The sequence below is a fragment of the Protopterus annectens genome, chromosome 6.part0 (genome assembly GCF_019279795.1).
Source record: "Protopterus annectens isolate FY-2018-M chromosome 6.part0, PAN1.0, whole genome shotgun sequence".
Classification (NCBI taxonomy): Eukaryota; Metazoa; Chordata; order Ceratodontiformes; family Protopteridae; genus Protopterus; species Protopterus annectens.
Genome location: NC_056737.1, coordinates 792,726,652 through 792,753,512, shown reverse-complemented (window position 1 = coordinate 792,753,512; position 26,861 = coordinate 792,726,652). Strand labels below are relative to the sequence as shown.

Here is a 26,861-nt window from a genome sequence, read left to right as displayed (position 1 = left end):
GCTGTAGCTGAGAATCGAACAGGACATCGTCTTACTGTGAGGCGACAACGATACCGCAGCACCACTATTTACTAGAAATATTGCTAGTTGCTTGTTAATCATGAAAATAAGCACTATTTCCATATATACGCAATACTTCAAAAAATAAGTGACTTATGTACTGTTGCATGACATTATGTGAAACATTAAATGTTGTTGAAGAAAATTGCCTGATATTTGCACTGTAAGGTGCACATCTAAAGAGATATCCAGTATGTGTATTACTAATTCTACAATTAAACATATGTTTTCATAATGCTGTAAATACCTAAATAAACATGTAATTATAAAGGACTTTCTTGCCATGTGAAAGCCTATGTCTTATTAACAAAATGTTCTAACAATATATGTCTAGGCTGTATATTTTTCAAAATATGAAGATTTGTTTGTGAAAAATTAGATACAATATAATTTGGGGATTATGTGCATTATAATATAGTACAGTGTTTACCCAAAACACAATGACTGCACTGACTATTATCACTATAAATAATAGTTCTGACAACATTGCTATTCATACTGTTTTAATAGGTTTTGTTGTTCACAAAATATTTACATTTGTATAGCTTATGCCAAATTTATTTTTCAGAAAATGCTCGGGAAGAAAAAAATTGTTTATGCTGCTAGAGGTGTGAGATTCCACACCACACAGATGCTAATGTTTCTAGTCCTTTTTTATTATGCGGTTTTGTTTTTCTCCGTTTCTTTTCTTTCTATAGGATCAGCCATGGAACAGACAGAGGTTAGGCAGTGACAGCATGCTATGCACCAGACATTGCACCAATTGCTGGTTCACCAGCAGTCCCAGGCCAGATTTTCCAAAGGATGGTGAAGGACTTCTGGGGAAAGGTGACCTGGAGGGTCCATTGGTGGCCTCAATTGCTGCTTCAGTGATGTGGGGCATAGGCTCCTCATGGCAGAGTGGCACTGAAAGGTACTCTTGGGTCACCCAGGGTGAGTTTCAGCTGCTGGTGAGGACTGAGGTGGACTGACAGCTCAATAACTGCATTAGCACCTTGGAGTGGTTCCTGAAGTAGCTGGTCAACAGGCAAAGTCGACTCACAATGTCATCCATGGAGGAAACTGACTTCTGGTTGGATTGCTCAATGGGCTAGCTTGGCAGGCTATCCTCACTTTGTCTTGTCCTCCATCATTGTGACCCCTTTCCTGATGCATCACTCCCCATCCCCTATTTGTTGTTCAATCCTTCCCATCACCTACTGTCCACTCTCTGCCAGTCTCTCTCTCACCAATGCTGTCCCCCCATGTGTCACTGCCTCCCCATTGGCATTTGTCTGCATTCTATTCCTATCTGCCCCTGCTTCCTTCCTTCCTTCCCTATACACTCTTTCCTATCAAAACCTTCTTTATGTTACTTTTACCTCTACTCTTTTTAGAAAAAAGAGGCAGCTGTCCCTTCAAAAAAGTACACTACTTCCTGCACTGACAAATCACTCTTGCCTTTCCATTGCTCTGTTTTGTGTTGTCATCTGGTTGCACTTCCCCTTTCTGTCACATCACTCCATTTCCTTCTTACTTATAAAATAACATAAGTTGGCGCTTTGCTGTGGAGTACTTTTATGGGCTCCTGCTGTGCCCAACTTGCAGCTGTGTACACTTCAGTGCACAAGTGAACAATCACAGCATCAGGGCTCTGCAATTGCAGTTTTTTGCAAATGTGAGGCTTCATTATACAGCTCCAGGTACCACTACATACCTAATTCTCATTGGGCTATGTTATACTATTTTCACCATGCTATTTAATGCAGCATGGTCACACCTTATTGTGTATGATCCTTTCTACATACCCACTTAGTGGTTAATTCCCATCTTCTAGTCTCTTTCTGTTAAAATGTTGCAACTACCTGTCCATCACTCTATTACCGCTGTTTTAACATAACACTGCTTCTCTTTTTAAGTTTATACCAGCATAAAAGTTTTTTTTTTGTGAGTTCTAAAAACACTGCTACATTGTATGACCTATTTAACACAATATGACAGTATAAATAAAATACCTGTAGCAACTAAGCACAAACAACATTTCTATCCTAATACAGATACATGATCATATTTGAAGTTTGTAACTGCAAGGAGTTTCTCTCACTAAGTTTATGTTCTGTACCTCAGAGTGCACAGGTAGCTGACTACAGCCATCATCATGACTTTTTTTATGTTATTAATTTCTTAACCATGTAAACCACTCAGTATAACCCTCTTTTCAGGGTCACTGTCTGGATAATTGCCTTTTCTCACAGTCACCAAGAAGGCAAAGGGGAGCTGAGGGGAATCAAATCCTGAACTGGATGAAGTTTGTTAGCAGCTTATAACAATACTCCTCTGTAATACACTGACATAAAACTAAATGACAGCAATAATCTCTCTAATCAAGATGAAAATGCAAAATGAAGTCCAAATAATTTACTGCTGTAATTTGTGTTAAACCCCAGGATGACTAGCCTGCTTTCTAGCTTATAATGTAATTGTTACTGTTCCACATTAAGCCAGTTCAGTCAGTCCTTATGTTGTTGCACAGAATGAAATTCAACAGAAAAACACATGGCATCTCTCCTGCCACTGCCTATACTGTCAACATGAAATATGCAACACTTAATTTCCCCACTCCCCAGAACTCCACTGACATCATTAGCTCCATGTCATCACGTCTGCATGCAGTACAAGTGCAAAATTGGGAAAAAATGTTCTAAAGGCACCCATAACTGGAACTTAACCATTAAAGTGAAAATTATTACTACAGCATCTGCAAGCTGAAGCATCAGTCCTCTTTGAAATACAATATCACAACAGCTTATGGATGGAGATTTGCCAAGTTTTCTAAATATTGTAGGGGCCACAACCCAACTTTTAAGAAAATGTCTGATTTAGTAAGCCAATTTAAATAAGTGGTTAGAAAAACAAATGATAAACTGCAAGAACATACCTGATTTAATTTTGTGCCAGCAGTTAGATGTAGTGCCAAAGAAGTATCTTCCTCTGTGACAGGGACCCCATTCAAATAGCTCAAAGACTTCAAACAGCTGATGACATACAGATGCAGTGAATCTATCTTTAAAAACATCAATACAGATTAATGAAATGTACTTTAAATACAGCTGAAAAATCTCCAACTATAGTATTTTTTTAACTTTTATACATACTTTACAGTATTTTACAATAGTTTTCAGCTTTCCTCAATACTAAACTTCTTTCAAATAAAAAAGTACACTTGTAAAAACCAAGCTGTAATCTCAACTTTCAACTCTATTTCAGTTACAGAATGTCAAGAAAATAAATTCAAAACACAGTGTGTTTTGGAAACAGCCAAATTTCCTCATATTTAATGTTCTGACCTTGCCAAATGAACATAGAATGTTACATTATTTTATTTGGATTGTGTTACAGATCTCTGCAAAACAAATAAGTGCAAGAAAGAAATGTTTAAAAAAAAGAAATGTTTGAGATTTGATTGTCTCTTCCATTTTCTTTTTTTTTTTTGGCCTGTCTGCACTTGGTACTGACATTTTAATTGGGAGCCAGGAGCATTTTCTAAATGTGAGGAAGGAACTCATTGTTTCATTCAAATAACTCTCACGACAGGCTTTGGCAATCGTTTAGATCAAACAAGGCATTTGACTTTTTTCGTATAATTTCTTTTTGTAGCAGCAATACTTTTAACAGCTATTATGGCCATAGTTGGTGAAGATATCTTAAACAATTAACTGCTCATATTAAGCCAGTCCACAGAATATGCAATATGAAAACTAATACTAAGAACATTACAAAAAGGAACCCCAGGAACAGGCTATATACATAAAGGCAGATCTACCCCATCTCACTACAGCCTGACAACTAGTTGTAGCCTGTCAACTAGCAGTAGTCAGTCAAAACTGGCATACCAAATGACTGCAATCAGTAACACTGAAACTGGCAAAAGTAATTTTTTTGTAGGTGGCAAGTCACATCCTGTTTTCATATTCTGACTCTCATATCAAATAATCTTTGACATTACAACAAAGTACTTACATTTCTTCTAATTTTGTGTGATGGAAGTAAGCATATAAAACTAGTGGAATTAGAGAGTTCAGGGGGCACTTGTTCCTTTGCAAAAAAAAAAAAAAGACTAGTCAATTGCAGAAGACACTTGGATTCTGTAAAAATGAATACAGACCACACTGTGAAACATGACAGCTTTATTTAGAGTCAAGCCTATTAATCCATTATCTTTAATAAGGAACTGGATACTACATGATATGAGTTCCATCAAGCTCCTCTATGGTCCACAGGCATTGAGCTTATTCACCACATCTAAAAACCTATGAAATTCAGTGTTATTGACTGCAGGCATTTAGTATTTAGTTTTAATCATTTACTTTTCAGTGACCTGGACTGCAGCAGGATGAGGTGGATCTCTAATTACATAATGTAAATGCAGACTGTTAACATACTCTCATTTTAAACCAACAGCAGGTTTAAAAAAAACGTTTTCTGTTTGTATTTACTTTGACTGAAAGCCATCATGTATATCCACTGATGGACCTTTCAGTAAATACTAAACTCCTGAATATAACTCACTAAAAGCCACGTTCAGTGAACCACAAACTAGGTTTTATTTATTTATTTTGTAGGGAGAGCAAACACTACCCCAGACCTCCGCACTTGCACATAACTCCCACAGTCACACAACAGTGAGGCAAAGTGCAGACTTCATTTGTACTGAAAGTGACTTTCAGTAAATTTAATTTGAAATATTGGCAATAGAAGAAACAGTGCTTAAATCACTGACAACGCGTAGAGTTTGAAGAACCTCATCTGGGTTTTAACCGTTTCATTCACTTGCTGTTTGACTCTCTTTTCTATGGATTTTCAGAGAAGCCATATACAAGACAAAGACTGATTATTCAGTAACTAGAAAGGCTAAATAAATAAATGAAAAAGAGTTCTCATTTTTTATACATAATTTATACACACACAAAAGCACAATTAATAAAATAATGGAGTGGCTTGTGATCTTTCCACCAGTGGTACAGCCAACACATTTCCTTGTCTCAAAAATATATCTTCTGTATACATCTGAGCAACAACCTGTCTCCCCATAGAGTACAGAATAGGTCCTCAAATCCTTTAGTGAGTGCTCTAAGGTTACAGGCTCAGAGAGTCTACTATTTTCTAATCTAGTTCTTGGCTCACTGATATGAGCAGTGCAGGTCCCTGATAGCCAATGCACGTCTGCATCATATACACTTATGGTTCCTCCCAATGCACTTGACCTGATTTCCACATGGTAGGATAACAGAGTGGGTATAGGAGTCCAACATTTGTGAATATGCCAGCACATGGCATCAAGCAGGTCTTTCACACACTAGTGTCACCTCTGCATATGCTTCCCCTTTCTCTATGAGACACATTACTTTCCCTCAGCATATGTCTGTTTTACAGCTTGAGCAGGAGGTACAATACAAGCAAAGGCCGGGTCCTCACAGTACAAGTTTGAGAAAGTTTCCTTCAGGTGGAAGAGTAGACTGCCATGATATAGTTGTCTGTGAGACAAAGATAATGAAAACAATGCAACTCCTCATGCTTGCTTCACCCATGTAGAACAGTGTGTGTGCTGTGCCTTTAAGAAGTGTTTCAAGGACTGAACATGCATAAATAAATAGGGAGCACGTGCTATACTCAGTGTCATTTTGAGAGTGCAGCCAGAGAGTGAGCATGTATGAGTGTAATACCTAGTTTGTTTATATGTTTACCTAAAAGTATTAAGCCTCAATTCTGATGTGTTTGTACATAACAAAGCTGCTTGAAAAGAACCCACAAAGTCTCGTCTATTGGATCCTGACTAGACTAACGACATGGTGTCACAACCGGGATGCCAGAGACTGATATTCAAAGCCACGAGGTGCACAGATGACGGTTAAGGTAAACTAAGAGAAACGAGCACAAAAAGAGCCAGAAAAGCACCAAAGGTAATGAAAATTTACACAAACAGTTTATTTTGTAAAAAAACAAACAAAATGGAGCATTACAAGGGCCCAAACCACATTATTAAATAAGCTAAAGACAAGAAAGGTTTACTGATCAAACAAAATGTTTAAGATTTAGTTATTAAATAAAGTCAGAAAAGTACATAAAGGGTCAGAATTTACCTCAGAATTGCAAAACGAGTATGTTTAAAGCAAAACTGGCATGTTTAGAGTAAAAAAGGCACACTGAAAGTACACTGGGCATGAAAGGAGATCAAACGAGCAAAACAAATATAATAAGGGCAAAAAGGGCACATAAAGCCTAAATAAAGTAAGGCGACTGCATGTTTTTTGGCAAAGTGCTGTGTTTGACATGACTACGACTTCGTATTGTATTCAGGGCATAACTAAAGTTATTTGAAGTATCTCAAATGTGTAAATGTGCTTACAGTGTGTGCTTGTTGCTGTGCATTTATTCTGAAGAGTCTGTTAGTGTACAAAGTGCAACTATTTCATGAAGTACAGTGAAAATACAGCCATTTCAAAATGTTTCTTGTGCTACCATTACAGTGTGTGTCTTGCACTGTAGAGTTACTTAGTGAGGTACCGCCATATTGGGGAAGTTTCAGTGTGCTGTGTATTGTTTATTCACAAAGTGCAATTACTTCGAAATGTTTTTTACTCTGAGCTTATCCTGCCCAGTTCATTCACATAGTGCATGTTTCTTACACTGATTAGAGGTGATTTCTTGCAATACAGTGATTTCAAGAGTATTACAGTGACCAACAGACTTATTTCACAAGGTTCAGTTATTCAGAGGCTCGTTGTGCTACTGGGCATAGTTACAAGTACTGGCATAAATTTCTGGCATATATATATGTGTGTATGTTTGTGCATATTTGCAATACCCTTCACTGGTATGTGTTAATATGGCAGATGGATTTTGAAAGCCCTCACCACTTGTATTTGATCACAATATTGAAGAGAACTGAAGAATATTTGAGCAAGAGTACAATATTTTTATACAAGCAGCTTATTCAGATAACGATGCACGCACCAAGGCATTCATTTTGTTAAACTTAGCTGGGTCAGAGGCCACAGAAAGAGAGCATTCATTTGTGTATGCACCAGCAGTATATGAAGAAGAAGGTGAAAACCGTCATACTGTTGTACAGACTGAATCAAGGGAGGACCAGAGTGTTTGAAGCGCAAATTCAAAGACATGTCTAACCCCCAGACAAATATTACATTAGAGAGGCACTTGTTTTACACAAGAGATTAGAAACCAGGAGAAACATTTGCAGCTTATATAACTGACCTGAGAAACAAAGCTAAGATGTGTCGGTTTGGTGACTTAAAAGATGAGTTGATAAAGGACAGGCTTGTGTGTGGTATTAATAATGCTGCTGTGAGAAAGATTTTGCTTTGTGACAGTGATTTAACATTGAACAAAGCTATAGAGATTTGTCAAATCCATGAAGTTAGTGATATAGAAAGGCACACAAGTATGCTTGCAATTGATAAGAGTATGGTTTTGGCAGGCTCTAGAGCAAATGTAGACAGCATGCAACATGTGGCATACTGTAGCAGGCCTAAGCACATGGCAGCCACAGCCCCTGCTGGTTCACCAGGGAAACCACATAGTTTTCCAGCAAGTTCTAAGAAGGGATCATCCTCATCAGGCTCATCAGGTTCAGTGTAGTATAAGCATGAGTCAGCAAAACACAAGTCTGGCCTTATTGTTAACTATCGCAATTGTGCTGCCAGCCATGAATCTAGAAGGCAGAAATGCTTAGCATTTGGTCAGCAATGCCACAAGTGTAAAAAATGGAATCATTTTCAAAAGTTTTGCAAATCAAGTAAACCTCACACGGTTATAAAGAAAGGTCACTCAAAAAAGCAAACTGATCAAGTAGAATTCCACCAGTCCACTTTCTATGTAAATGGTATATCAGTAGTTGGTGAAAAGGTCGATGCAGTGAATTTGTTAAACAATGAAGTGTTTTGTGCTGTCCAGATCAATGGTAAATCCACAGAGCTTAAAGTAGACACTGGTTCAAAGTGTAATGTTATGTCAGTAGATACTTTTGCTAGAGTGACAGCTAATGAACAACTCAATGTTGCCAGTTGTGCAAAACCTGTTGCTTATGGAGGTGAAGAAATTCAAACTGAAGGCTCAGTTGTACTTTCATGTTATTTGGCCAAGAACTGTTACAGCTTGTTATTTTATGTAGTTTGAAGACAGTACAGTTGTGCACACTTACCATAAATGAAGACGTTCGAGTGTATTCACTGTTGCAGTCATTACATTTGGGTTATTCCTGTCAGGGTAGCCCTAGGCCGGCCCAAATACCAGAGACTTAGTATTTCTGCTTCAGTTGCTGTCGCTTGAGGACTGATATCAGGTCGTCAGGAGTATAAAGTAAGGCAGCCGACGCCATTATATCAGTTTTTCCTGTCCTAACCTGTCAGGAGCCCCCAAAGTAGGAGGCCAGGTTCTGGTGGAAGAACCCCACCAGTGGAAAATAAATACCAATAAGTTCCTTGTAAGGAAAAAGAGAATAAGGGGGATGGAGGGAGGAAAACCAGACTGCAACAGTGAATACATTAGAATATCCACATTTATGGTAAGTGTAGACAACTGTACTATGTTCTTCGTGTTTCACTGTTGCAGTCAACATTTGGGTAGATTCCCAAAGCTGACGAAAAGGGTGGAGGCAGTCAAGGAAACTAGGGGTTGGCTAGGATGCCCTGCAAGACTGCAGAGGCAAACCCTGCACTGGATTTGGAGAAGGGAGGCAGTTGGTAATATTTGGTGAAAGTGTGAACAGATGTCCAGGTGGCAGCCTCCTGGATGTCTCTGGTTGGGACTCCTCTGAGGAAAACTGTAGAGGTGGAGGCTGCTCTGGTGGAGTGTGTCCTGACCACCTTGGAGGGTGGCTTTCAATGTTGTTTGTAGCAGAAATGGATGCAGTGTGCTATCCATTTGGAAATTGTTTGCTTGGAGATGGCTTTGCCTTCTGCCCCTGTAGCAAAACTAACCAGCAATTGATCAGCCTTTCTGAAGGATTTAGTCCTGTCCAGATAGAATCTGAGCTGTCTGTCCACATCTAGAGAGTGAAGAATCCTTTCACCTTGTTCTGGGGATTAGGAAAGAAGGTGGGCAAGTGAATGGATTGGTTGAGAGCCACACTGGACACCACCTTGGCCATAAAGGATGGGTTTGTTCTGAGGGATACCCTGTCTGCATGGCAGATGATGAAGGGTTCCACAGCCATGAGAGCTTGCAGCTCAGAGACTCTTCTGGCTGAAGTGATGGCCAGAAGGAAAGCTGTCTTCCAGGAGAGAAATTTTAGCTCTGCAAAAGCAGCTGGTTCAAAAGGGGGGCAGGGTGAGCTTTACCAGGACAAAGTTAAGGCCACAAGTTGGTGTTGGTGCCCTTCTGGAGGGCCTCAAGTTGCTAGCCCCCCCCTGAGGAACTGTTTGATCAAAGGGTGTGAGAAAAGGGGCTACTCAGTGGGAAAATGAACAGAAATAGCAGAGGCATGAATTTTTATAGAGGAGAAAAAGAGGCCACTGTGTAGTAGGTCAGCTAAGTAATTCAGGGTGAAAAGGATGGAGGTCTGTGCCGTATTGGCTCCCTTAGCCTGGATCCAGGTACAGAACCTTTTCCATTTATCTGCATAAGACCTTCTGGTGCTAGGATGTCTGGCCTCACGGATCACATCCAGAACCTGTTTACTGAGGATGGCAGACTGGTTCTGGGTTAGGGAATAAACCAGGCTGCCAAACTGAGTGTCTGCAATTGGGGATGCCTGAATTCCCCTTCCCTCTGGGTCAGGACATTTGGAATCTGAGGAAGATGCCAAGGAGGCAGTGGGGACAGGCTGCACAGCAAGGGATACCAGTGTTGTCAGGGCCAGTCTGGAGCTATGAGAATGGTCCTTGGTTTTTCCTCCCTTATTTTGAGCAGTACCCTGGGGATGAGAGGTAGGGGAGGAAAGGCATAGACCAATAGATTGACCCAGGAGAAGGACAGGGCATCTACTTTCCAAGACATGCAGTGATGCTCCCTGGTGCAGAATTTGCTGAGCTGATGGTTAGTGTTGGAGCCAAAGAGGTTGACCTTCGGGCTTCCCCATTTCTGAGTTATTAGGGTGAAGGTATTTCTGTTGAGTTGCCACTTGTGTAGGCCCAGAAGACTTCTGCTTAATTGGTCTGCCAGAGAGTTGAGATAGCCTGGTAGGCATTGTGCTAACAGATGTAGTTGCATGGAACAGGCTGTGAGCCAAAGGGTCATGGCCAGCCTGCATAGAGGGTAGGAGTGAGTCCCTTCCTGCTTGTTGATGTACCGCATCACAGTGGTGGTGCCTGTTTTGATCAGGAGAACCCCTGGTGAGAGAAGGGGCTCGAAAGCTACCAAGGTGTTCTGCACAGCCATCATCTCTTTTTGACTGATGTGCAGAGGGATTTGCTGTGGGCTCCATTGGCCCTGTATGCACCTGCCATCCAGGTGAGCACCCCAAGTGTAGTCTGATGCGTCTGTGGTGAGGGTCTGGGTGGCGGGGGGTGGATAGAAGGGCAGTTCCTTGTTGTGGGAGTATGTTGTTGTGCTCCAAAGGAAATCCTTTCTGAGGCAAGGAATTATAGGTAGAAGAGTTTCCAGGTCTTGAGAGTGTTGATACCAAAGTCTCTTTACGTACCATTGTAGTTTCCTCATATGCAGTCTGGCATATGGAATGAGTAGTATGCAAGATGCCATAATCCCCAGAGGTTGCAGGATCTTCCTTGCAGATAGCTGTGTCCTGGTAGCTACATGACAGACGTAGGCTGTCAGGAAAATTTGTTTCTCTGGTGTAAGGTATGCCATCTGAGATGCTGTGTCCAGACTTGCTCCCAGGAAGATTATCCTTTGGGTGGGCACCTGTTTGGATTTCTTTTCATTGATTGTGTACCCCAGGGAGGTTAGAAGGGTCTTTACAAAGACCAGGTGCTTGAGCAGCTTTTCCTGTCTGTCTGCCTGAATAAGGCAGTCATCTAAGTATGGGTAAATTTGAACATTTCTTTGTCTGCAAAAGGCAATGGCCAGAGCCAGACATTTTGTGAAAACTCTGGGAGCAGTAGATAAGCCAAAGGGATGTGCAGAGAACTGAAAGTGTTGAGTTCCTGCCTGAAGTGGAGATATTTTCCTACATGATTCCCTGATAGGAATGTGGAGGTGGTCCTCTTTTAGATCTTGAGTGGCCAGCCAAGCATCTTTGGAGGGCATGGGTAGCAGCTGCTGGAGGGTGAACATTTTGAATTCTGGAATCACCAGGAAGGTGTTTAGAATGGATAAATCAAGGATGGGGTGCCAGGTGCCTTCTTTTCTGGGAACCAGAAAAAGCCTGGAGTAGAAGTCTTGGCCTATCTGTTCGGCAGGAGCGTGCTCTACTGCCCTCATAGACAGCAGGGAAAGGATTTGCTTTTGAGCCTCTGCCCACTGATTTGGTGATAGTTGTGGGAACCCTGTTGGGGTTGGAAAGGTGTGGAAGGAAATTTGTATACTTGGGACACAATGTTCAGAACCCATTGGTCCTTGGTAATGGTGGCCCAGGTGTTTGAATAAAAGGAGAGTTTTCCTCCTAGGGGTAAGTGAAGGTGGGTAGAGGGTGGGGGGTGGAGGAGCTGAATCATTATGATTTCTTACCATAAGGGGATGGCTTAGAACTCCCTGGTTTTGAAGTGGAGGTAGTCCACTGCTTAGATCTCTGCATTCCCTGGGGCTGCTGTCGGGAGGGAATCTGTTTCCACAGGGCCTGGGCTGGGCCGGTTAACTCGGAGTAGGAAAGGACTAGTGCTTGGAGGGACAATGCCTGCTGAACCTAGGGGTCTGGACCTGTAAGAAATCCTTAACTGTGTGCATAGATTTTGCTTTTTATTCCATCTTTTTTAAGACCTGCAAAATAGGTTATCTTTGTGTAAGGGGGAATCCAACAATTTGGATTTGACATGGTCTGGCAGCGGCTGTTCCTTAAGTCATGCATGTCTTCTAATTATAGATCCAGTGACTGCTGCCCTGCAAGATACTTCTAGGGCATCAAAACCACAGTGCAAAGTGCGTTTAGTTACTTGACTTGCAGAATGCATTAAGTCTTGTAAATCTTTAGATTCTGCCCAAGCAGGAAAGGAAGACATTTTCTGTTTAAGGAGTTCCAAGGTATGTTGCTGAAATTTCAGCATATGGAACTGACAATTTAGTGCCCAGATAGCAAGCGTGGTTGAGGTGTATACTTTTTTTACCCCTTATGTCCAAAGCTTGGGAATCCCTGTCTGAGGGGGTGGGATTCTTAGCAGAGGTTGCTTTAATCTCTTTTGGTCCTTGAGAAATGACCTCAGGGTCAGCTGTTGGATTTTTAAAAAGATATTTATTTGTGTGTGTCAGGGACTCTATAGTACCTGTCTGGTTTTCTGGGAGCAGGAGGTAGGGTGTCAGGAGTCAAGCTGGATTCGAGGAAAACATCCTCCCCAACATCCAGGACTGGGGGGATGGCCAAGGTTCGCTGGTAGGTTTGGACCTGTGCAGTCTGTCTCTGTCTTTATCTTTACGTTTTTTTGGAAGATCTGCTGTCGGATGGTTTATCAAAGCCATATCAGAATTTGTGGACTGTAAGTGAAAATATCTGGCTACAATAACGGCCCCAATGATGGACAGTTCTGGCGTTGAACAAAGCACAGAAGCGACAATGGGGGATGTCGTGGTCTGGGCCTAAATAACTGATGCAGTAAGAGTGGAAGTCTCGGTGTGGTATTTGCTTTCCACAGGCAAGACAATTATTAACTTCTTCTGACATAGGTTAGTGCAAGAAAAAAAGGATCCCCAACAGGGTACTTAGCTTTAGAAAACTTCAACTTCAATTCGGTAAACGAGACTCCGGTAGCGGCCGACCAGCACTCGTGCGAACTGCTTCTGCTTCGGGCTCCACAGCAAAAAAGACAGATGTAATAGCGTCGGCTGCCTTACTTTATACTCCTGACGACCTGACGTCAGTCCTCAAGTGACAGCAACAGACGCAGATATACTAAGTCTCTGGTATTCAGGCCAGCTGAGGGCTACCCTGGCAGGGATAACCCAAATGTGATGACCGCAACAGTGAAACACGAAGAACATCTGTGCAGTCATTACTGGGTCTCAGAGACAGTTTGATAATGAATTTGCTTTCTTTTACCAAATAATTTCATCATATAAACACATTTCCGAGTTCCAATTTCACCAAAGCTATTTTCTGAGAGTATGCTGATGTTTTCGATGACAAGTTGGGCAAACTTCCAATTGTGTATTCTATGAAGTGGAGGTTAGTCCAGTAGTCAGACCAGCAAGAAATGTTCCAATAGCTATGCAAGATAGAGTTAAAGCTCAGCTGAATAAAATGGTGCAGCAAGGTGTAATTTGTCCAGTTACAGAACTAAATGAATGGGTGTCATCCATGGTAGCAGCTCACAAAAAAGGCTCAGATGAAATCAGAATATGTATTGACCCAAGAGATTTGAACAAAGCATTAAAGAGACTGCATCATCCAATGCATACAGTCAAAGAAGTCGCAGCCCTAATACCAAATGCCACTGTGTTTTCTGTCTTGGATGCAAAATGTTCATTTTGGCAAGTGATGCTTGATCACAAATTCTCATTAGTGACTACTTTCAGTACCCCATGGCAGATATAGATGCCTAAGGATGCCATTTGGAATAAATTCTGCAAGTGAAGTCTTTCAGCATGCAATGGAGCAAATTTTCAGGTTATCCCTGTGCCATAATAGTAGATGATTTACTGGTTGGAGGCAATAGTGAAGCAGTGCATGACAGAAACCTTAAGAGAGTTCTAGACAGAGCACGTGAAGTGAACTTAAAGCTCAGTCTTCTTAAGTGCAAATTCAGACTACCAGAAGTTACATATGTAGGTCATTTATTTACTAGCGCTGGCTTGCAATCAGACCCATCTAAGGAAGCAGACATTCTTGAGATGCCAGCACCTGTGTCCCTGCTGGACAGGGGCTTTGGATGCTGACTTGTCTTGGCTAGGATTATAAGGGCCTCAGGGCCAATAGCTTCGTAACCTCCTATGAACCTACATGATCTACAAAGTTTTCTTGGCATGGTCAACTATTTAGGCAAGTTTATACCACACTTCAATGAGCTAACAGCACCTTTCAGAGAGTTGATGCACAAAAATGTTACATGGTCTTGGTCAGAACAGCACCAGAAAGCATTTGAAGACCTTAAGCAGAAAATTGCTACCCAACCTATATTAAGATACTATGATGTTAATAAGCCAGTTACCCTTTCCCGTGATGCTTCAAAATTTGGTCTTGGCGCAGTCATTCTTCAAGAAGGCAGATCAGTAGCCTATGCATCAAGAACTTTTATCCAAACTGAAATGCAATATGCTCAAATTGAGAAAGAACATTTGGCAATAGTATTTGTGTGTTCCAAGTTTCATGATTATATCTATAGTCGAGCTATTCAGACTGAAACTGATCACCAACCTCTAGTTGCTATTTTAAAGAAGCCTATGCATTCTGCTCTAGCAAGATTACAAAGAATGATACTCAAATTGCAAAGTACAACTTCAAAATGGTTTATACAAAAGGCAAACTTCTTTATCTGGCTGATACCTTATCCAGATCGCCTAGAAATACAACGGAACAGTCTCATACGGAGAATTTTGAATTGACATCATGGAAATGCGTAATTTTTCTACCGCAAGCCTTGCGGAGCCGAGAGATCATAAAAAGACTGATCCAATTTTGCAAAGGCTCAACCACTACATTAAAGCTGGATGGCCGTCAAAGCAATCTAGTGTACCACCTGAAGTGCAAACTTATTTTTCTTACAGCATGGTATTATTTTCAAAGGTCATAAAATTGTTGTTCCTGCTTCCTTACAACATGAATACATCCAAATATTGCATCATGGTCATCCAGGTTCCGAATATACCAAAAGAAGAGCAAGAGCAAAGGACATTGATAAAGTACTTTCATTTTGTTCAGTATGTAATAGTACTAAAGCGCATTTGCAAAAAGAACCACTTCAGCAAAGTCAGGTTCCTGAACTACACAGTTATTTCTGACAATGGTACTCAATTTACTAGTCAGTTTTTTTCAGAAATTTGCAAGAGAATGGGACTTTGTACATGTTACTAGTTGTCCAGAATATCCACAGTCAAATGGTCTAGCTGAACATGCACAGTGCAGAGTGCAAAGCAATTACTTGAGAGGTCAAAGCGTGACAATACCAATGTCTATTTGAATTTACTTAATCTCAGAAACATGCCCTGTAATGATATACTAGGCTCGTCTGTTCAGAGACTTCTATCTAGGCAAGCCAGAACAACACTGCCTATCAGTTCCAGTTTGTTGAGGCCTAAAGCTAAGAACAACAAGCCAATTAGAGCTCAACTATTCAGAAAACGTTCTTTCTAGAAGTCCAGCTATAACAAATCGAGCAGATTTCTTCATCCATTGAAAGGAGGAGAAGCAGTGAGGATACAAACAGCGAAAGGTTTCGACTGGATTTGTCAAGTTACAAGTATATGTACCGAGCGGAGATCCTACTTTATATAATCTGAGGATGAGGAGTACAGGAGAAATTGCAGACATCTTCTTCCTGTATCAGAATCGATATCACAGCATTGTTCATGTGATATAGACTCTAGATGTCAGACCAACCCAATGTTCCTGTTACAGAATGTGTCTTAACTTCTACTTCCATTCCTGATGATGTTTCTGTTGTCCCAAGGTTGAACATTCCGTAGAGACAGTCCCAGTTGCTAAATCTGATTCTAATTTCTGTGTCACATTATTTGGCCGTATTTCCAGACCTAGTGTGAAATACACAGTTACCTGGACTTAACTATATATATATATATATATATATATATATATATATATATATATATATATATATATATATATATATAGAATTATTTATACTGATTGCATGTCAAGTACTGTTTTCAGCATTGCATGACTTATTTCTCAAGGAGGGAGGTTGTAGAACAGAGTGTGTGTGCTGTGTCTTTAAGAAGCGTTTCAAGGACTGAACATGCATATATAAATAGCGAGCATGTGCTATACTCAGTGCCATTTTGAGACTGCAGCCAGAGAGTGAGCATGTATGAGTGTAATAGCTAGTTTGTTTATCTGGATTGTACATAATAATGCTGCTTGAACAGAACTCACAAAGTCTCATCTACTGGAGCCTGACTAGACGAGCGACAAACCGGATGACTCATTTTTTGGAGAAACATTCAGAATTATGGAGTTTTCTATGGACCTACTACAACTGCTCTTCTTTCTCCCTATAAGAAGCTCAAAAAGTACCACAGAAAGATAGATAAGGACTCTAAGGGCATCCCCTTAAACTCTTTGCTTTAGTATATAGGGTGAACTCCTTTTATAGAAATACAAAGTGAGGTACAGAGAGTGTGGCCAAACATATGACATAAAAGTGGATGCAGTCAGTCACATTACAACATAGTGGTCATAGTGAAGTCAACACTGAACCAGCTGTTGAAGAAATAACTGAGAGGACATGGGTTTTAGATGCTCTGTGGTATGTTTCCCAACCTTCTACTCTATGTACTCGAGGTACTCCTCATCACTTGCATCTTCTACTTCTTAAGAAAAAAACGTGGACATCTGTTTTAGCCTTTGTTGACTGGTAACTCTTTGATATAACAGGGAGTGACGTGAATATTCCATCTAACTACATCAATCACAATTCTAACTTAACTCCACAACTCTTCCTAACCTCATGCATCTCTCCCACTTGACTTTTTGCACTGTTCCTGTTCTTCTTAAAAACCTGCCAAGCAACTAACATCAACTATTGCTCAACTAGCATTCACTCTAAGCTAACATCTTTTCATTTCCTACTCCAGATCAAGATTCTTTCACCTTCTCTTACCTAATATACCGCAAATCACTATAACTACTGCCATTTCATTTTTCATTCATTCACATTCTAAAACTCCTCCTCCTCCTACCACTATTACAGCTGATCATTCACATTTTAATACTCCTCCTCCTCCTACCACTACTTATTTATTTTTATTTATTTAACATTTGTTTACCGGGAAAGTCTGACTTGGAACAAAGCCAATTTTCAGCGGGGGCCTGGGGAGAAACGTTCCAGACACATGCCTTTGTGATGTGGAAGGAAACCAGAGCACCCAGAGGAAACCCACATGAATGCGGGGAGGACATGCAGACTCTGCACAGAAGGCACACCAGCCAAGAATTGAACCGGAGAACCACTTGCTGTGAGGCAAGAACTCAACTGCTGCATCACTGCACCGTCCACTACTATTGCCAATCATTCACATTCTAACACTTCTCCTTCTCCCACCACTACTACTGCTGACAGACACATCGATTGTTGAATATTCTGCTGCATCATTGATCCTCTTGATTAAATGAACCTTGATGTTCAGCAGTAACATTACTTCTATGTTTTATACTCAACACTGTTCTAATTTGTATAAATACCAGACCTTATCCCTCAAACTCAACATTAACAACTGACTATTATTAATTTTATATTAATATCTTAAGATATTTTAATTAAAGCTGCAATAAAATATTTGTACTATTCTGGAGTTTTTCTCCCCACGTCTCTGCTGTGCACAGGCTTCTGCCCAGATGGACTATCCCATTTAACAGAAATACACAAACAAATATGAACACCCCCAGTAGTGTTACAAACAGGTCTAACGCTAGGGACTAACAATATATAGTATTGGCCAGCAAGGAACAGTAGCATAATGTAAAACTGTCATTTCTGCCTGCTTGTCATGTTCCTCAGCTGTTCCTGATATAGTCCATTAATTTTGTTCTGCCACTCAATTTTATTGGTTTTCTGGTAAATCACTGAGGATTATGTCTATAATGCCAGACATTACAGTTTTATACTTGTTACTGTTAAGAAAATGCATAGTGATAAAAATGTAATACAAGAACAGGCTTTATAAGTGAATAAGAGCAATACTTGAAAAATGTCAAGATTTTGATCCTTTGCCCCCCTTCATTATTTCTTTGTTCAGAAAATGAGAGGTTTGCTGCTGCCTGTTTTTCAGCAAATTCTCCATCTTTCAAAGCTGATGAAACACTTCATGCTCCTAAAAGTATTATTATTATTATTATGCAAGTGGTAGAACATGAAGCAGATAAAAATCCGTGCAATACAAAGAATTCCTCAACTCAAAGCATACTAAGGCAAACTCAAAAGTAACAGCTAGAGGAGATGCACAACATTAATGTTTTTAAACCTTTGAGGGTCACAGCTGAAAAGGGTACATGGACCAGTCCATCGATGTGGTTACCAAACAGTAAACAAATACAACACAATAAAATAAAATATGGTATGGGATGGGGACCACTCTGCACATCTGTCTCTCCTTCTATTCTACTTACATTTTCTCTGGTCCTGCTTAATATATTTTTTCCATCAGGATTTATTAAATTTCTTATAGCTTATTTGAAAATCTGCCAAGTGAGGGACACTTTCTTCAATACACTGGCACAAAGCAGAGGGTATACACATACAGGTGTTGCATCCTTTCCTGTTTCTTTCTCTGCAAAGACTATTCATGACAGTGGCTTTCGTCTGCTTTTGGTTTTGGCAATTCCTTTATTGTTTCCTCACTGACTTCTTTCATTAACTTAAACTGGGTTTTTCTGTTAAGACTCAGTAATAGGCTGCTGATTATGCATAGGTTCTTCTATCCCTTCCAGCCAAAGACAATTTCGTGTTCAGTTTGAAATTTCTACACCTATCTCCTCTTTTCCTTGTCAGGGTGTTTCTGCCCCCCCCCCCCCATTTTTTTCCTCAGTACCATCGACATGTGATGTTTGAATGTTACATTACTGTCTATGTGTGTCTCCAAAGTTCCTGTCAACTGAGTCGACTCTTAGATGTATAATGTTGATATGGCAGTGGGGGTGGCAAATACTATTATGCATTTTTTGGCATTTAGTTTTAGTCCACAGCTCTGACACCAGTTATTTGTCATCCCTTCTTGGAGAAAGTATAGTAGTGTAATTCCTACTTATCTGCAATAGTATGTATTCACATTTCACACTGCCTCAGAGGCATGTTGGTTTTATGCCTGCCCAAACCCACACTGGCAGCTTCACAAAGCTCAGAATTCCATCCTCTGACTCCCTTTGATAGACCTGTTAAGCCCCTCCCACAAGGGGACTCCTAACCTGTGACAGGAAGTCAGTTGTTCAGGCATTTAGTGCTGAATAGGAAGAACCAAGAAGGACCAGAAGCAAGAACTGCCTGAAGCCAACCAATTTTCAGCCAAAAAACACCAACAAAAATAACCAAAGTCAACTAATACAACAAGGTTGGATACCATCAAACTATATATAAAATAAGGTGGATGGTGCGTGGATGCTGCCACTAAGGCAGTGTGCAATTCGAGCATCTACTGTTACATGTAAGTAGAACTTATGCAACTGAATGATGTTCATTATTCACAATGCCTTAGTGGCATATGAGTAGATTCTCAAAGCTTACCCTACCTGGGAAGAGGAGCCCCTACAGAATGGTCCTTGCAAAGTCTGCTCTGGAATCTAGTTTGCATGCTTTATAAAGGTATGGACAGAGGATCAGGATGTTGCTTCTAGAATGCAGTCCTTTCCAATATGCCATCAGAGAGTATAAGGCTCAGGTGGAATGTGCCCTATCCTTGTCTGGAATAGATATACCATGGTGAGAGTAACAAAAACAATACAAGAGGCAACCAATGAGCAGACATTTGCTTAGATACAGGTTGACTCTTCAAAACAGCTGTTCAGCTTTCCTAAAGGGATTAGTTCTGTCAAGATTGTAACTGAGCTGTCTGTGCATATCCAAGATATGCAGAGGCTTCTCTCCCTTGTTTTTAGGTTCTAGAAAGAAAAATGGAAGACTGATTGTTTGATTCAAGGTAAATTCAGGAAAAAACTTTTGGCAAGAAAGATGGATTAGTGTGTAAAACAACCCTCTCCTTGTGGAAAACCGGATAAGGTTGTCCAACCATGGCAGCTTGCAGTTTCAATACTCACCTTGCAGATGTCAGAGCGATGACCAAAACAGTTTTCCAAGTGATGAACTTTAAATCAACCTGAAAGACCAGTTCAAAAGGAAATTCGTAACATTTTTCAAGTACAAAGTTAAGATACCAAGGAGGAGGGATTTGCTTTTGAGGGAGTTTCAAGTGCAAAATTCCTTTTATAAACTGGTTGTTCATATAGTGAGATGATAAAAGAGGATCCAGGGGCTAAAATGGCCACAAGATGCACCTTTATAGATGTATAAGATAAGCTATCATTGACTACCTCTCACGAATATTTTAAAATCAGAGGGTTAGTCACCATACCAGGCCCTCTGATACTAGTTAAGCATACCTAAAAATGTCTTCCACTTGTAAACATAAGATGTTCTACTTGCAAGCTTTCTTGTTTCCTTCAATACCTGCTGCACATCAGCACAGAACAAGCACCTAGAAGGTATCAAATATAGAATCACTCAGGCGGTCAGTCGTAATTGCTCTAAGTAGGGATGCACCAAGCACAGTGACACTGTGTGAAGAGATCTAGAGTGTGACGAAGCTTGTGGTAATTGCTCTTGGCCAATTCCATTAAAAGATAGAACCAGCTTTCGCCTGGGCCAGAAGGGGGTCACCACAATGATCTTTAGTAATTCTTTCTGAATTTTCAGAAGTACCTTGAATAGCAGTGAAAATGGTAGAAATGCATAAAAAAAATTCCCATCGAAAGGAATGAGAATGCATCTGTCCTCCAAGCATGGCTGCAAGGATGCCTCGAACTTTTAAGGCTTGAATCACTGTTAACATCTCTTTGATGTTTATGTGCTTTGTAGTGTCCAAAGGTCTTCATTCGCCTCATACATAAACTACCTTGGACACTGCTCCCCATGCAAAATCTGACTGGTTGTCTCGACTGACTGAACTGGGGTCTGAAGGGAGAATGGTAGGCCTGGACTGAGAGAGATCGAATACCCTCCATCACTGCAACTCTCGTTTCACAACTTCCAGTACTGGTACCTGGAACTCAAAGGGATGCAGGTGCTGAGACCAACAATTTTTTTAAGCATCACTGAATCTTTCTCAGATGGAGTTGAGCCACTGTTATCATGAGGATCACTGATGCCATGAGGCCAAGAATTTTGAGAAACTCTTGTGGAGGCAGCTTCTTGAAAAGAGAAATCCCTAAAAATGTTCTGATATGTCAGAACTCTGTCTTCTAGCAGAAAGACCAACCTTTCTTCTACATATACCCCAGGAAGACAACACTTTGAAAGGGTGTGAGACAGGACTTTTTGGGGTTCAAACTGAAGCCCAGTTGAGCAAGAATGGTCAAACCCTTGTATACTGATTCTAAAGACCTGGGAAAAGACTGCACAAATCAGCAAGTCATCTAAATAAGAGAAATGTGGATGCCCTGCATCCTGCAGTAAGTAACTACTGGAGCCAGGCACTATGTGAGTACTCGAACAGTAGATAGCCCAAAGGGTATTGGAGAACACTAATTATCTGAGACAGATACAGCAAATCTCAGTCATTTCCTGAAATTAGCAAATGATAAAAAATGATAAACACACCAGAACCACGAGATGCCGAGATAATCCATTATTGTAGAGTAAAACAAAATAAAATCTTCAAGTCCTTAAAACACAAGTAAAACTTTCACCCTAGGGCTTCATCAGACAGATCCTGAATTTGGGAAAAATTGGAATGTGATAAGAATCTTTCAAATGTAAAAATCACCATGAAACAAAAAGTGGTCCAGAAGAAGGGGTAGGACCGTCTGTAGGGTGAGTATTGTGAGTCTTGGTACTTTCAGAAAGATGTTTAGGTAAGAGAAATCTAAGACTTCTCTACAATAACTCCTTTTTGGGCACCAAAAAGAATCTGAAGCAAAATTCCATTCCTTTTTGTGGTGTAGGAAATGATTCTATAACCAATGCTTATAACACAAGGAGGACTAATGGAGAAAACAGATGTGTCTGGACAGGTGGGTGAGAGTCAATTTCCCTGAAGGGAGGGATTTTTCTGTCCATTGTCAATAGTATCCTCTTGGATTTATTCTTAGCACCTACTTGTCTGAGATTGTTTATGGCCAGAATGCTAGGCTGAATGAAAGCCTGAGGGGGGGACAGGAGGGTTGTACACTTGAGTCTTGGCATAGTCATTCTTTAGCAGGGGTGTGATCCTTTTTGAGAAAGGAATCCTTTTATTTGGTTTAGAAGCATTTTCCTCCTGTCATTTACTCTTGGTACCCTGATTCTGGGATTTTTGTTTCTTCTGTCCTCTGAAGTTGGACGCCTTGTTAGGGGAGAACCTGGGAATATGAAAAATTATAGACACTGCACACATCAATTTACCTCTATCATCCCACTAGTTGAGAAACTGGATAGCAGCAGGATGAAACACAAATAAAGAACTTAAAGGAGCACTCAAAATCTCATTTTTTAAATCCTCAGGGAAAAAAATCTGGTTATGTAGCCAAGCACACCCTCTCAACAAAAGACAAGGGGATGTATTTCAAGACATTGCGTCTGCACCTTCTAAGACATTTCTCAAAGTATGTTTTGAAACCAGTGTCACACTAGAAACAATCTCATTCATATAACACTTCAGTTCAGCAAGCAAAGATGCAGCAAAGTCATCTAAGCTGTAAGCACATTACAAAATAAACTTCTTTATGGCCTTTTTAAGAACTGGTTCAGTAGCCAGAGGGGTTTTACCTGCAATTTTGCAAACATGTAAGGCTGGTAACAGAGCACAGACAAAAGACTTGGAATCTCATCCTCAATAAAATCATAAATTCTGCAAATCTCTGGCACAGCTCCAGACCGCTTCCAGGTAAATCTCTAAACCTAGCCAACATTTAACACCTGCTTGGAATTTTGAACCTGTTCGCCTTCCAGAGAATCAGACTGGATGAACTCAGATTGTTCACTACTTCCTGCATCACAGTCTCCATCAAAATCTGCAGCCATAGACTGAGAAGGTAGCCCCACAGTTATTCTGAAAAGGAGAATAATCTTCAAGATTAGCGGACTGTAAAATACTTTTAGCTAAGGAAACCACATCAGCCCTATACATGAGAATAACCTGATTGTTTGCAGTGTGGTGAAATTTCTTTTTTTTTTTTTTTTACTGTGAACTATACTAGTGAACAAAAACAAACAAACTTATAAACAACTGAAGGTGGAGACACAAGGCAGAACCACTGATTTTCTACTTTATTTACTGCTTTTGTCCTCACAGAGCAGGACTTCATCAGAATAAGGAACAAAGCAAATACACACAGCTTAAATAGAAACAAATCTAAATATGGGCCCGTCCCATCAATAAACCAATTACATCAGGTATTAAGCAATTAAGCAGCCCTTCATGCTAAACTCTATATCATACCATGTATATAAAAGTGTATGTAAAATATAGTATATGTTGCATAATATTTTAAAAATACACAAGTAGAAAACATAAACCAACAAACCATAACAAATTCACCCATTCAAAAGAAATGAAAATAACTTAATCAAATACCACAGAATTAAAATAGAAAATACTTGACTCTTCCTGGCATTTCACAGAGCACCAGCAGCTTTTAACCTTAAAACTGAACTAATAGATGTACTTTCATTTAAGCCTGGGAAAATTGTGGCATTAGTACGTAGTTGCCACTGTAATTCTTTATACTCCAAAAAATTGTCAGCCGGTCCACCCCTCTGGCCATAGTCAACATGATCAATAATAGTAAATTTGAAAGAATTTCAAAACAGAAACAAAAAGATCCCACAAGTGTATGAAGCCACAAAAAGCAGGAAACGACTGTAAAATCTAAAAAATCCACTTTAATATGCACAGGTATAAGCGCTTTCGTCCCAAAAGTGCTTAATCAGGAACTTCATCAGATATGAATGCCCATTATTTTCAGAAATATGACTATACAATGCATTGTTAGGGTCCTTTTTATGAACATCGTGCATATGTTGATAAACTCCTTTTCTGAAACTTTTTGTTTTTCCTATATAAAATCCGGGGCACTTCTGGCACAATGCCACGTAAATTACACCTTTCGAACCACAGATGTACTTCTTTTTAATTTTGATTGTACCAAACCCTTGAAGTTTCACTTCATTAACTTCCAACATGTGTTTACATTGGTGGCATTGCCCACATTTAGCCATCTTGCCCTCATGTCTATAATGATTGACACTCTCTAACATGTTCTTAAAACATCTATCCTTTTTATAGACTATTAAGGGTTTTTGCCCCACAATGTCATTATAGTCTGGGTTGATTCTAAACACACCCCAATACATCTGAATTATACATCTCACTTCACCAAAACTAGTGTTATATGTAAGTACTACAGCCTTACCTAGGTTTGCATTATCCCTTGTACCAGGATTGGGACTGATCTGCCCTACTTTTTGACCCAACAAGAGTACATAATCCCCTGCCAACCTTTTAGAAATAACCTCACTAAAAATACTATCTAGAAAGGTACTGGGGTAACCCCTACTGGACAACATATTCCTTACATTGTGTGTAAAATTCACCCAGGTCAGACACCATATAGGCAAGCCGGACACACTGTCCTTTTACCAAGGACTTTTAGTGAATCGGGTAACAACTATCATAATGAAGTAACATATTATAGTATGTTGGCATCCTATAAAAGGTCGAGATAAAACACTTATTGACAGTGCCTTTCCTGATGGTGACATCCAAGTAATTGATCTTGTCGTCACAGACAGTCATAGTAAATTCCAGAAAATCAGTGGTACTATGGATATATTTAAAAAGTTCATCCAACTTTTCTTTTGTGTCGTTCCAAAATATTATTATATCAAGAAAATGCCCGTATAGTAACCAGCATGAACTGAACCTGGAATTAATAATAAAGTTGGTCTCCCAAAAGGCAAGTACCAAATTGGCAAAACTGGGGGCACAAGCTGCTCCCACTGCAACACCCCTTGTTTGCTTGAAAAGTTGTTGTTCAAAAGTAATAAAATTATTTTCTAGTATTATTTCCATCAATGCTCTTAAAGTAAGAATAAGATCCTGGCTAACCTAGAATAATGGGATAAATAACCATAACACCATTCAATCCGTATGTCGTGTGGAATAACAGAGTACAAGTCTTTAATATCAATAGTAACAAATATAATGTTTTTGTTATATAAGTTTTGCGAATTCCTCGATAAAAAGTCCCAGGAACCCTTGGGACAATAGGGGTATTCTAGTAAGACATTCTTTGTATAATGATCAATGAACTTGGCTATAAAAAATGTCTGATGCTTTGGTATCCACAACTGGTCTAAAAGGGGATCCCTGAGATCTTTGTGTATCTTTGGGATCCCAAAAATCATGGGGATTCTAGGTTGGACTACCTTCAAACAGCTAAACTGTGAAGGGGAAATCTGGTTATCCATAAGAAGGTCCTCAAATAATACATCAATACAGTGGTATGCTATATTCATCACATTAGGACTTGTTTCTTCATAGGAATCAGCAAGGAGCATGGACAACATCTTATTGTTATAATCATTGATGTCCATAATGACAAGTCCCCCTCCCTTGTTGGGTTTCATGACCCTGATATTAGAGTTCTTACATACCTCCTTGAGTATTGGATCCTAAACTTTAGACTGGCTGAAGCCAGATCCAAAGACCCATCCACTGAGGAACGAATGGAAGAAGCAACATCAGATCATTTTTTTTTGAAGAATAGATACATTTGTTACTGACTAGGAAGACAATAAACAACTATTTTCAAATATCCTAATTCCTACAGTTAAGCAGCTTGCTTAAATTTACAGAATTGTAACACAAGAATTATGGAGGAAAAAGTTATAGCCGTGTAATCAGTCTAGCAAACAGACATGGGTAAAGATTATCCAAATTACAGTTCAAAGTACAACAGTTGCAGTTATGTGAACTACACTGCACAGACAACAATTATTCTAATTAATCCCTTCAGTGTTTTATTTTCACAGCCCCTGATGAGATCGTCATGAATCATAGCCTATATGTGAGAAGACAGACCAGGCTGTTTCCCCAACCCTAAGTATAGTTTACCATAAAAAAAAAATAAAATAAATAAAAATAGTTATTTAATCATCAAAAAGACCTGATACATTAATGTTTCATAATTAAAGCAAGAAAAACATCATGAAACACAGACTACGTCTATAATGAGGGGTATATCAGTGTTACATTACAAATATAAAAAATTTAGCACTACCAAGGTATCACTGAGAATACTACAAGTATATGCAGTGATATCTGTCATACATTAGAGAAATGTATATAATTAGTCATAAGTACGGAAATTAAGTATTTAGAAAGATTTCAAATTTTAAAGTGCAAACAGATCTCTAACTGAACCTGCAGTTGCCAATATTGACTGTTAGGATAATTGCTATCATATAATAAGGTATTATTTGATATTAAACACTTGTGAGTCCTTTTTTTTTTTTTTTTTGGTCTCACTCTCTCCCCCTCTTTTTTTTCATTAACCTTTTTCCTACTGCTGATCCATGTGAACCTGGTGCACCTCAACTGTAGTTGGCCCAAGTGCGGGAACGATCACCACCACGTGCACACTTTTTTTTTTCCCCTTTGGTTGTATCATGATTTTTGTTAATGTGGTAAGGGTTGCTAATGCATGGTGAATTTAAGTGAGCGGGGGTACATAACCACTTTTGAAGTATTACATCATTTCAGTAAAAGTAAAGTTTGGGTAGGTTATGGGTCTGTTTTATACCCAGTAGTACTGATTCTTACAGGTAACAAGCTGT

The 26,861-nt window shown here is 39.7% G+C and overlaps 1 protein-coding gene across 1 annotated transcript in view; it reads right to left on the bottom strand.

The window, feature by feature from the left end:
- Positions 1-26,861, bottom strand: part of LRRC9 (leucine rich repeat containing 9) — a 3,097,114-nt gene that overhangs the window by 1,236,170 nt on the left and 1,834,083 nt on the right. Inside the window, exon 19 of the mRNA XM_044073581.1 lies at positions 2,978-3,103. Within this exon, the coding sequence (XP_043929516.1) occupies positions 2,978-3,103 (126 nt within the window). The remainder of the gene's footprint in view (positions 1-2,977; positions 3,104-26,861) is intronic.